Source organism: Actinia tenebrosa, unplaced genomic scaffold (assembly GCF_029948245.1).
Source record: "Actinia tenebrosa isolate PJP-AT-01 unplaced genomic scaffold, QUT_ActTen_1.0 PGA_scaffold2__45_contigs__length_23673736, whole genome shotgun sequence".
NCBI classification, from domain to species: domain Eukaryota; kingdom Metazoa; phylum Cnidaria; class Anthozoa; order Actiniaria; family Actiniidae; genus Actinia; species Actinia tenebrosa.
Genome location: NW_028292579.1, coordinates 7,085,136 through 7,095,965, shown reverse-complemented (window position 1 = coordinate 7,095,965; position 10,830 = coordinate 7,085,136). Strand labels below are relative to the sequence as shown.

At 36.9% G+C, this 10,830-nt stretch overlaps 1 protein-coding gene across 1 annotated transcript; it reads right to left on the bottom strand.

Moving 5' to 3' along the window:
- Nucleotides 1-1,369: 1,369 nt before the first annotated feature.
- Nucleotides 1,370-10,630, bottom strand: LOC116305492 (transmembrane prolyl 4-hydroxylase). Its single transcript, XM_031715423.2, has 11 exons — nt 10,393-10,630; nt 9,871-9,952; nt 8,530-8,658; nt 7,443-7,522; nt 7,274-7,335; nt 6,467-6,501; nt 5,880-6,042; nt 4,631-4,688; nt 3,964-4,103; nt 3,522-3,612; nt 1,370-2,929 (listed from the first exon to the last, which is right to left on the bottom strand). The coding sequence occupies exons 1-11, from the start codon at nt 10,591-10,593 to the stop codon at nt 2,615-2,617; spliced, it is 1,356 nt and encodes a 451-aa protein (XP_031571283.2). The 5' UTR covers nt 10,594-10,630; the 3' UTR covers nt 1,370-2,614.
- Between the last annotated feature and the right edge of the window lie 200 nt (nt 10,631-10,830).

Below are 10,830 nucleotides of genomic sequence, written 5' to 3'. Positions count from 1 at the left end.
GAGGAGACTGAACCGGAAGCGTAGTTTTCAATCGTCTCCGCTTCATTTTTCATGAGCGTCATGTTCAATCAGTTGTTCAGCCCTGCTAAGCTCGTCATTAATAGAGAAATTTATAAGTAAAAATACCCCAAAATTAGGGGGAATAGATGATGGGATGAATACTGAAAATATAGCATGTGGAATGAAGCAGCTGAAATCTAGGGTGACTTTTCATGTTTAGCTTTTAAACTTTGAGTAAGATGAAATAATAATTTAAAAAATAAACCGAAATGTTTTCAAAAGGACAAGGAAGTTTTGGAATTAACCTTGCTTATGCTAGAATATTCCCAATGCACACAAGCCTTGTTTTGTTATATTCAATACTTTTTTTAGCAAGTTAAGGATTTTTCTCATCAAATTGCGACACTGAAAAAAAAACTAACGAAATGCAATCACTGCTGGATCTCTTTTATCGTTAAAGACAAAGATACTGCTTGATACTGATAAACAATATGCTCCCTGATCTAATAACGCAGATAATAATCATTTGAATAATGACCTTGGGCAGTTTTAGATAATGTTTATAAAATCGTTATTCACGCCTTGAATGTACGCTTTCCCCTTAAAAACCAAAGTCTATAATCATTCGTGATAGCTAGATCTAGATAAAATATGAATATCCAATGTCTAGTCTAATGCAATTTTCTCAAGTGGCCAAGAATTTTGTTGATTAGTCATTGCACTGAACTATTTTTGGATTGAGATGAGAAAAAAATTATAGTATCGTAATAATATAAGCAGGAAAGTGAGTTCCCTCACACCTCCCTGATACATATATGTTTGGGTCTCTTATGAGAGATCCAAACATCGTACTTTGGGTGTGTGGAAATGCGCAGAACGAAGGACTAAGGTAGTTCACGGCTACCATCCATGTTGTACGACAAATTCATATTTTTTTGTTTGATCGAGCAAGTAAACTTTTTGGAAAAAGTTTAATTGTTTCTGTGGTGCTTGCGTCTGCATAGTAGCTGAATAGTAGCTACATCTATGATTCTCAGAATCAGAACCATTTACTTCGTCTTCTTTTTCTCTCGAAACCCGAAACTCGATTAATTAGATAATGTCATGTTCAGACTTCAGATAGTTTGGACAGCTTTTGATAAAATAAAAATTGTGGTCAAAAATATAGACAAAGGTTTCCTCAAACTAAAAATACCCACCCCCTCCCCCTAGGGAGAAAACAACAATCCCAATGATTTATTAGTTTATCTTTTGCACCGATAACACACCATGATCTTTGACATAGTTTTTCTCTTTCATATCAGGTCAGGTAGGTGGCAGGAATCAAGAGAGTCGTGTAATGCTTCATTATTAGCTACTCACGCATGGCTTGAGTTAAATGATCTTTAATACTGTTAGTATTGAATATTATCTTTACCTACAGCCTTGACGTGAGCATAGATAGAGAGAGAGAGAGTATCTTAGGCTATTAAACACGTATACGAAAAGCTCAAAGAACCTCGGTATTCTACTCTGACCTCCCTCTGCCTACTGACGTCGTTCATGCGTAAACTATTCTTTTTTTGGATGGCTTTTGAGTGATAGTCAATGTCTTCTATCAATTGCGCAAACATTTACACTTTCTGAATCTGCAGTTCCCAAAATAATTCAATTTCATTCCCCAGTTTGCAAAAGAAGGGAAAAAATGTCTATTTCTTTTGTCATTGTAGTTTCATCCTCAACGATTTCAAAGCGGGAAGAGAACATGCCCTATACTCAAATGCACTGAAAACGGATAGTCAAACGCAAGTATTTCATTCAAATGATTTTAGCTTAACTTCTGTTGCTATGAGTCTATTATGAATAAACCGTTTGCATTAATCTTCAAGTTTTGATTTTATTTGTATGACCAAAACCGATGCAAGTTTACTTTCCGCATCTGAAAATTATCTCTGCCTTGATTTTTACGATATCTTAGAAGATAAATTCGCAGATAATGAACAGTTAGTAAGACGTTGGACATCAAAGCAAGTCTTATCGTCCACGATCGATGCCTGGTAAATATTTAGAAAGCGTCTAATCTTTACTTCTCGCTCAGGCTGTAGAAGATAACAGCGTAAGGTGTTTAAAGTGTTAAATGATGCACAGATTAAACGCATTGAATGCACTGATAACACGCTTATCGCGTTGCTGGAGGGCAATTTGGCTTATCTTATTCACGGCGACGCACCCGATTACCTTGACTCATCAGAGACTCAGGAATGACTAAATATTAGGAAGAATAGTGAGGAATTGAAGGATTGATAACTGTTTATTATTGTACTCATTATGACGATATCTTTATATTTATTTATGACCTAGATAAGATAGAAATATATTATATTAGTTTTTTGGTAGAAAATTAAAGCGAAATAAAAATGTCGAAAAGGTTCGATCCATCTCCAATCAGAAAGGGTGAATATTTTGCTTCGATGCTGACATCGCATTTTTTGCCCGCCCACCTTTCACTACGATCCACTTTCGTTTCATAAAGATAAATGCTTTCAGTATGCTACTAGATACATGTCCTCGAGAAAGGTGTTTATGGGCTATGGAATGTCCACTTTTAGTCTCGTTGTAAGCGATTTTGTGGGACCTATTCTTGATATTTTTCTGGGTCCTCCAGCAGAATTTTACCCCAAGGTAAATAAATACTCTTCTCATGTGCATTATGTTTATAAGGAGCTGTTATCCAATAATTTGCGGCCCATTTATATCCTTTACTGATCTTACATCCACCGTGTAGACTGAAAGCATCTCGCTCACCCATCCAGTCCGATTCCTCGTCTAGTAGATGGTTATACCACATAATGGCTGTTCCTTGTTTTGGTTTGAAGACCAGGTTCCCTGCTTGGCAGAACTCGCTCATGTTGTGGAGATCTTTGCCTTTTTGTCGGTTCATAAACACATGCTAACAAAAAATATCATCGATAAAATCAGTTATAAACTGCGTGCTCCACTGCTGCTTTAAATTTTTAACTTAACTTAACGACGGGCCAAGAAAAACCACTTTATTTCACACAATTTAGTACTATTTGGTTTAAATACTTTTTAATAGGTTTATATAAATACGCTATATAACGATTTTTTTTCACCCTCCTGGATTTTTGCACTTCGCAACATCTTTAGTACTAGTTCTAGGCTATAGAGAAATTTTCCTTAGGACATAAGCCTTTTCTATAGAGTAATGATAGTACAGTCATGTGGTAGGGCGGGGGAAATGCAAAACTTTTTCACCGTGTCATATATTTGAGTATTATTTCTTTTGTTAACACGACACCGTGCCGCCAAGATTTTCTAAGAACGCTGATTTTATTCCTATCAGAAATATTTCCTGTGTGAAACTTGGTGATAACAAAGGACTTTAAACTTTTACCTATGAAAACCACTAATTAAATAAATACGGATAAACAGCTAAATCAATAAGTCAACGAAACAAGAGTCTGATGATATTGTTTTCAGCTTATCTCGGCTTTATGGTTTTTAACTGAAGATGTTCTTACATTCGCGTCGAGTGTACCATTGTCTGCTACCGGAAAAGCAGTCTCTCCTCCTTCCTCCACGTCATTCAAATAGAATAAGATAGTAATATACCTAAAAGAAGGAATAATGAGCTTGAAAACAAATGTCATAATCTTCTAAAGATAAGTTGGACGAAAGGAGACGCATAAAGTATGACATGGCGACTCTACAGTGCATCAATCATACCTAAAATGCGGCAAAACTTTATGAGAATTAATGTTAAATAGTTTTTCTTTGAGATAGCGTTTGACGACAAATTATAGACCATGTGAAGTGCTCAGTATCAAACTTTGTGAAGGAGAAAGAGTTATTGAGTTACCATTAATAAACAAAGCAACAGTCGCGCTTTGCAACCAGTGACGCAACAACATTGAAGAAGCTCGGCAAGGCACAAGAGTTGATGCCAAGAAGAGAAAAACTGACCTGCATAGCTTGCACTTCTTTGTTCCTAGTTTAGATGGATCGATGACAGGTTTTTGGTGGCAGCAATGGATCTCGGGATGCTCGTGGGTTTCAGTGTCATAGTGTGCATGGTAATGGCCTTCAACTCCATACCGAAGAACCTAGAACCCATTAGAAAGTAAGAAGAATCTTCAACCTCTAAAACTTCAAATTTGATCGAAACAGGCAGATTCAAAGCCAGTAGTCTTTAGTGAGCTGATCAAAGTCAGGGCACGGCTAACTCACAGATTGAACCCTGAAACAACCTCTGGGCTGATCCGCTAAGTCAGGACACGGCTAACTCACAGATTGAACCCTGAAACGACCACTGGGCTGATCAAAGTCAGGGAACGGCTAACCAGTCAAAGATAGAATTTGACTTATGTATTTTTTTTCTCGGAGGGAAAGACCTAATAAACTCTCCTTACGTGCGATGCTAAGTCCAGGAATCGATCCATTAGAAATATTCATTACGTATTAAAGAATAATGATCATAAAACAAATCTAGTTAAAACTAATGCTTTAACATGGGCTTCAGTCCTTAATTCTCCACGACTTCCTAATAGATCACCACAGTACCCCTCTGGATACCAGCTTTTATCTATTCTGTTTAAATAAAGGTTCCATTATTTAACCATAACATATTCACCTGAACAAATTCGCTGCCATATATGATTTCTTTGGATAGATTCGTGATCTTTAGTACCCTAAAACATTATGATAAATTAACCGTGAACAAATGAAGATATGCAGGAAAACAACAGTGTCCTACTATTTTCATCTTTTTCCGATAAATATCTCGAAATATCTCAGGAATGCGCACAACCTATGGGTCATATTGTCCCAGTTTACAAACATTATAGTTAGATATATTAATTGTGGTCAATCAGGGAGGTGTGAGGCCGGAGTACGCATCACTCAAATTGTATAAAAATATTTTACCATTCAAACATTCACTTTATGTAGAATCAACACTGAAAATGTCAAGTTAGGTGGTATGGGCATAATTGGGCATGAACCTGGCCCATTTAAGATCATGCATCATTCTGTTGAGAATAATATTCTTTGTTTGATTTCTATCCATATGAATGTGTCTTCTTATGTTAAATAGTCCAACAAAGAAATGATACTCCGGGAAATGACACGTGGTCTGAAATGGGAAAACATTAAACCAAAGCTAAAGACGTCTATTGAGGATTGAAATTCGCAGGGCGAGATGCAGTATCAAGAGGGTGGTGGTGTTGATGGGCGCAGCGGTTACAATAGTCATAGAGACGTAAAAGAAGAGAAAGATTAAAGGGAGTGGACAAGATGTTAGGGGTGAACTTACTACAGATGTTAGGGGTGTGGTGTTGGGTGGATAGGCTATTTGCAGCCTTGGTGAACACTCATAATAGTAATAAAGTAAGATTAAAGGGTGTGGACAAGATCAAGACAGATGTTTGGGGTGTGTTGTTGGGTGGACTATTTTTGCAGTCTTGGTGAAGATTCACCATAGTAAAAAAAACGTAAGATTAAAGGGTGTGGACAAGATCAAGACAGATGTTTGGGGTGTGGTGTTGGGTGAATAGACTATTTTGCCGCCTTGGTGAACACTCATAATAGTAAAAAAGTAAGATTAAAGAGTGTGGACAAGATCAAGACAGATGTTTGGGGTGTGGTGTTGGATGAATAGACTATTTTGCAGCCTTGGTGAACACTCATAATAGTAAAAAAGTAAGATTAAAGGGTGTGGACAAGATGAAGACAGATGTAGGTGTGTGGTGTTGCGTGAACGTACTATCTGACCGCGCGCCTTGGGGGACATTCACAGTAAAAAAAGAGAAAGATTAAAAGGTGTCGACAAAACGAAATGATATGTAGTGCTTTTACTACAGATGTTTTAATGTTTTTACTACCTTTCTTGAACTTTCTCCATCATTCCACCGTGCTCCTTTTGGTTTAACCAGACCTGATCACTGTATCTCTGTCTGTGTTTCGGGTGGGTTTGACTCAGTTGATATAAATAGCTATCCAGCAACATCGTGTTCATGTCTTCAAACTTTTCGCGAGTTATAACATCTATCAAAAATACAAAAAGGATTTCCTGTTAACCAACTTTTAACCGTGATATCTTGCTTTCGAAACTCTTTCTTTTACTTTCAAATGCGTCAGAGACGACCTCTTAATAAGCATATACTAAACTTAAAACTTGAATATATCTCGAATCAAAAATGCTAACAAGAAATCAAAAACGCCATACAGTTTTCTTCTTTCGTAAGGTACTTCACGTGTCTTTAATTAAATAGTAAAAATTGGAGACATTAAGATTTCATCGCCGTCATCCCACTTTAACTGAAATGCGTAAAAAGGGACAGCACACATCGAAGCCGAAAAATTAGAACTAGCTTCTGCTAATGCTGGCTTCCTTGTGCAAGAGCCAATCAAATTTCCCTTTTTCCTTCTCTCGTTCTCCCTTATCGTCTGTGAAATAGATAAGACTTACCATCATCAAGTTCTGTCATATTTAGAGTTTTAAACCTGAATGCGAAAAACAAAACAAATAACTGGGCTTAATCTCCAAATGATTCTTGTCGTGTCGTGTGACGATAATGCCGTAGCAAAGCAGGTTGGTTGGGCTGGCTTTACTGTAATCTCGCGCGCTATATTGCATGTTGCATGGAAAGCATGGATGGCATATCGGCGAGAGTGTTCCAATGCTACCCGGGTTCGATTCCCGGGCTCAGTGTTGTACTGTGAGTAGAGTTTCTACTATTGTTTCTTTCCGTTGCTTCAGGGTTTTTCTTTTTCTCCAAGCTTTCTGGTTTTTCTCCCTCGGCAAAGATCAACTTCTAAATTCCAATTGGAATCCAGAAGAAGAAGAGCCACTATACGGGACCACTGTTAATTCCAATTCATTTAAGCCTTTATTAATATATTAATATTGAGTACCGTGAAAGTGTCATGTGCCTTGAGATCTTACATTCAATAAACCCCAGTCACGTACAGAAAATCTACCCTTTGATCTACAATCTTGGACAAAAAGGTTGAGAAATTTTTAGTTCCAATGGATATTTCCATGAAAAACATTAAAAATTCCCCTTAAAATGATCCCTTCCTCCCTATAAACATCGTTGTTTCCAGGAACCAATATTGTCCTGGGGGGGGAGGGGGTACGGTCAATCAAACATTTTTAATATTGAGGGCAATTGTACTATTTTATGTTTGAATGAAAACTTCTCAAAAAAATATTTTTGTCCGAGGTTGTAGCTCCCCTTCATTACAATCAGTAGGTGTTTTGTCCTTAGCTTACATAGTCTTTATTTCCTTTTCACTCAGGTAAAGGTATCTCTGTATTGCTGCAAATTTCTTTATCTACAAAATATAAAAGATAATATTATTGCCTTTGCACCAACTACAAAAACGAGTCTAAAGAAGGGATTCACATGTAGGTCTAAGGCATCAACTATTTCATTTTCTACCTCGTCAATGGTTATCTGTTCATCCATATCGAAATCCCAGTTTTCGTAAAGTCCTCTCGGCCCGTCTGCTTTGCCTTTGACTTAAACATTAAAGTAAAACTAGAATTTTAGGTTGCAACATCAAACCTTTTTAAACCTTTCTAACACCACGTCCCAACACCCCTTCATACAACAATATATGTCACCAATCTACCTTTTAACATGCGCGCAGAACACAGTGTTTACAGCATAGAACAATATAAGTCACCAATCTACCTTATAGCATGCGCGCAAAACACAGTGTTTACAGCATACAACATTATATGTCACCAATCTACCTTTTAGCATGCGCGCAGAGCACAATGTTTACAGCATACAACATTATATGTCAACAATCTACCTTATAGCATGCGCGCAGAGCACAATGTTTACAGCATACAACATTATATGTCAACAATCTACCTTTTGGCATGCGCGACGAGCACAATGTTTACAGCACACAACAATATAGTCACCAATCTACCTTATAGCATGCGCGCAGAACACAGTGTTTACAGCATAGAACAATATATCACACCAATCTACCTTATAGCATGCGCGCAAAACACAATGTTTACAGCATACAACACTATATGTCACCAATCTACCTTATAGCATGCGCGCAGAACACAATGTTTACAGCACACAACAATATAGTCACCAATCTACCTTATAGCATGCGCGCAGAGCACAATGTTTACAGCATACAACAACATATGTCACCAATCTACCTTATAGCATGCGCGCAGAGCACAATGTTTACAGCATACAACAACATATGTCACCAATCTACCTTATAGCATGCGCGCAGAGCACAATTTGTACATGCACATCACACCACATCAAGTACGCAATCTCTGTTACCAAACCCCGTTTGCAACACAAACATCACCAATCAAGCAATAAAAATGGGCAATTAAATTTGTATCCCCACCCCAGTTTCAGTATTACCCGTTCTATGATAACACAGTGTTTATAGAACACACTACATCAGAACAAAATAATGATGATGCGCACTTTACATTACCAACCCACCGTTGACAGCTATTTTTTTAGCAGCAGTACTTACTAGTTGACGTAAACGTCCATGTGTCCACTTCTGTTAATCCACCCTTGGCTATACTCGAAAACATGCCTGCATTTTGGGCCGACTCAATGATGTAATGGCATTCTTCTTCCGAGAGGAAATTAGGAATTTCTGAAGTTAAATGTTGTTGATGAGTAAATATTGTCATGTCTCGGAGTTGAATGAATCCTATAAATAAGTATATCAATGTAGGTATATAAATCTTAAGTTGTTAAGAGCGTCGGTCTGATGTGGGGGAGGTCGTGGTTCAAGCCTCGGCCGGACCAACACTAAGGGTCTTAAAATAACTGAGGAGAATTTGCTGCCTTTGTGATCACATCTGCAAATGGTTAGACCTTGACGTGGCTCGGATGACGACGTTAATGGCGGTCCTGTCCCTAATCAACTAGAGAAGTTAAAAGAGGACCACGAGTTCATCACTTTAATTACTGTCAAGAGTCATCCTCTACTAAAACCAAGTTAATTTATTTTACTTAAGGAAATTATTCATTGCCAGAGTGATTACTTTTAAAAATAGGACGCATAGACAAACAAGTCTTTGTGAATCTTTTATGATTAGGTCTAAATATAGGGTGTAAAGACAAGTCCATTTGTGCATTGGTACCACTTGCTGGTTTGATCAGAAAGATTTTAAGTTTTGGCTTATTTCCGGCTCTATGAAACAATTAGAACTTTTGATAACTGTTATTCACTTTTTTACCTAAAAGATCAACTATAAAAAGTGTCAGTTCCTTAAAATAGCCAGGAGTATATTTTCCGTACGATTGACGTCACACTTATAAGAGAGCTCGAGTGCTCTATTCTGATACTAATAGTGAGGGTTACGTTGGCTATGTTAGTTTTCGTTGGCTATGTTATTTTTCGTTGGCTGTTATTTTTCGTTGGCTATGTTATTTTTCGTTGGCTATGTTATTTTTCGTTGGCTGTGTTATTTTTCGTGTTGTCGTTCGTCATGGCCGCGTAAAAACTGCGGCCAGAACAAAAAAAAATTTTTTTTTTAGTTCCGCGCAGCTATTTTCGATCGCAATGTTCAACAATGGAAAAAACTAAACGAAAGTAGCAAAACCACCCCCAAACGCCGGCTAAGCAGGCTATGATAATAACAATAACGATAATGACGACTGAGAAAAGGCCAACTATAGCTAAAATATATACTTATATTCTATCATTTTATAGATGCTCCAGATAAGTTTTCTTTCACCTCCATGACTAGGCCTGTTTCCACTGAAATGTTTGTTAAGAAAAATCTAAAATCTAATGTACTGTTTCACAGAATGACATCCATTGAGTCAAGTGTGAAAAGCTTGGTATCCAGGCACTTACCGAAAAGAAGCGGTCGCATGGCTCTTGTAATCAGTGTTCTTTTTCCATCTTCTCCTATATCTACTTCTTGTCTATGACCAACCTAGAAAAAAATATATGAATGCATTAATAATGAAGCCTTGGTATGTGAAAAAAAACCCCGAGAATTATCTTAATGTCGAAAGAGTCCGCGAGATACGTTTGAGTCACGTGCAGAATAGATTAAAAATCAAAATAATATTGATTTTACTCAAAATTTCCATTTCTTGAATTGAAGAGAAAAGTTACGAGATCGCATATAAACATATAAAGTTAATAAATGAACTCAAGAACTAAATGACACTCATATGCATCACTTTATAAGATTTCATTTGATTTTAATATCTAGGACTTTTAATAATAAGATATCTACCAGAAACTACTGAAGGATTTTCCCAAGTATTTTATAGTATTTCACATATGATTTATGAATAGATATGAAAAATAAAACGTGTTCAAAAAACTATAATATTTTCATCATTCATATATGGGGATTATCATTACCTTTATTCCATTCAATCGAGTCAGTCCCTGAACTCTTCCAATAATTGTTGGTCCATCATTCCCTTTACATCTATCAAAGTCACAGACGTGCTTTGGAGGACCTGCTTTTTTTCTTGGATCAGAATAAAGCTGGCCATAAATCGATGGCAAAAGAAAACAGTACACCACAAATAGATAGAAAAACTGCTGTCTTTCGGCCATTTTTTTTTCCAAAGTCGACGATGCGTTTGATTTTGTATTGTTAGTGTTTGAAAGCTGATATGAATCGTTTAACGAAACTTATTATTAATTAACGTTAAATGATGTTCAGTTGCATAGAGACGAGGTGAGATTTGAATGAACAGGTATGATATTGTTTTTGGTAGTCAAACGTGTTGAACAAGACAAATGGACATCCAGCGGGTACTAAATTTCAAACAAAACCTCGAAATTGGAAAA

Coding starts and splice junctions, on each gene's coding strand:
- LOC116305492 (XM_031715423.2), bottom strand. CDS start 10,593: ATGGCCGAAAGACAGCAGTTTTTCTATCTATTTGTGGTGTACTGTTTT. Junction 7,523..8,529: donor ATGGACGTTTACGTCAACTA/GTAAGTACTGCT, acceptor TTAATGTTTAAG/TCAAAGGCAAAGCAGACGGG. Junction 2,930..3,521: donor ATGGTACACTCGACGCGAAT/GTAAGAACATCT, acceptor ATTTTTTGTTAG/CATGTGTTTATGAACCGACA.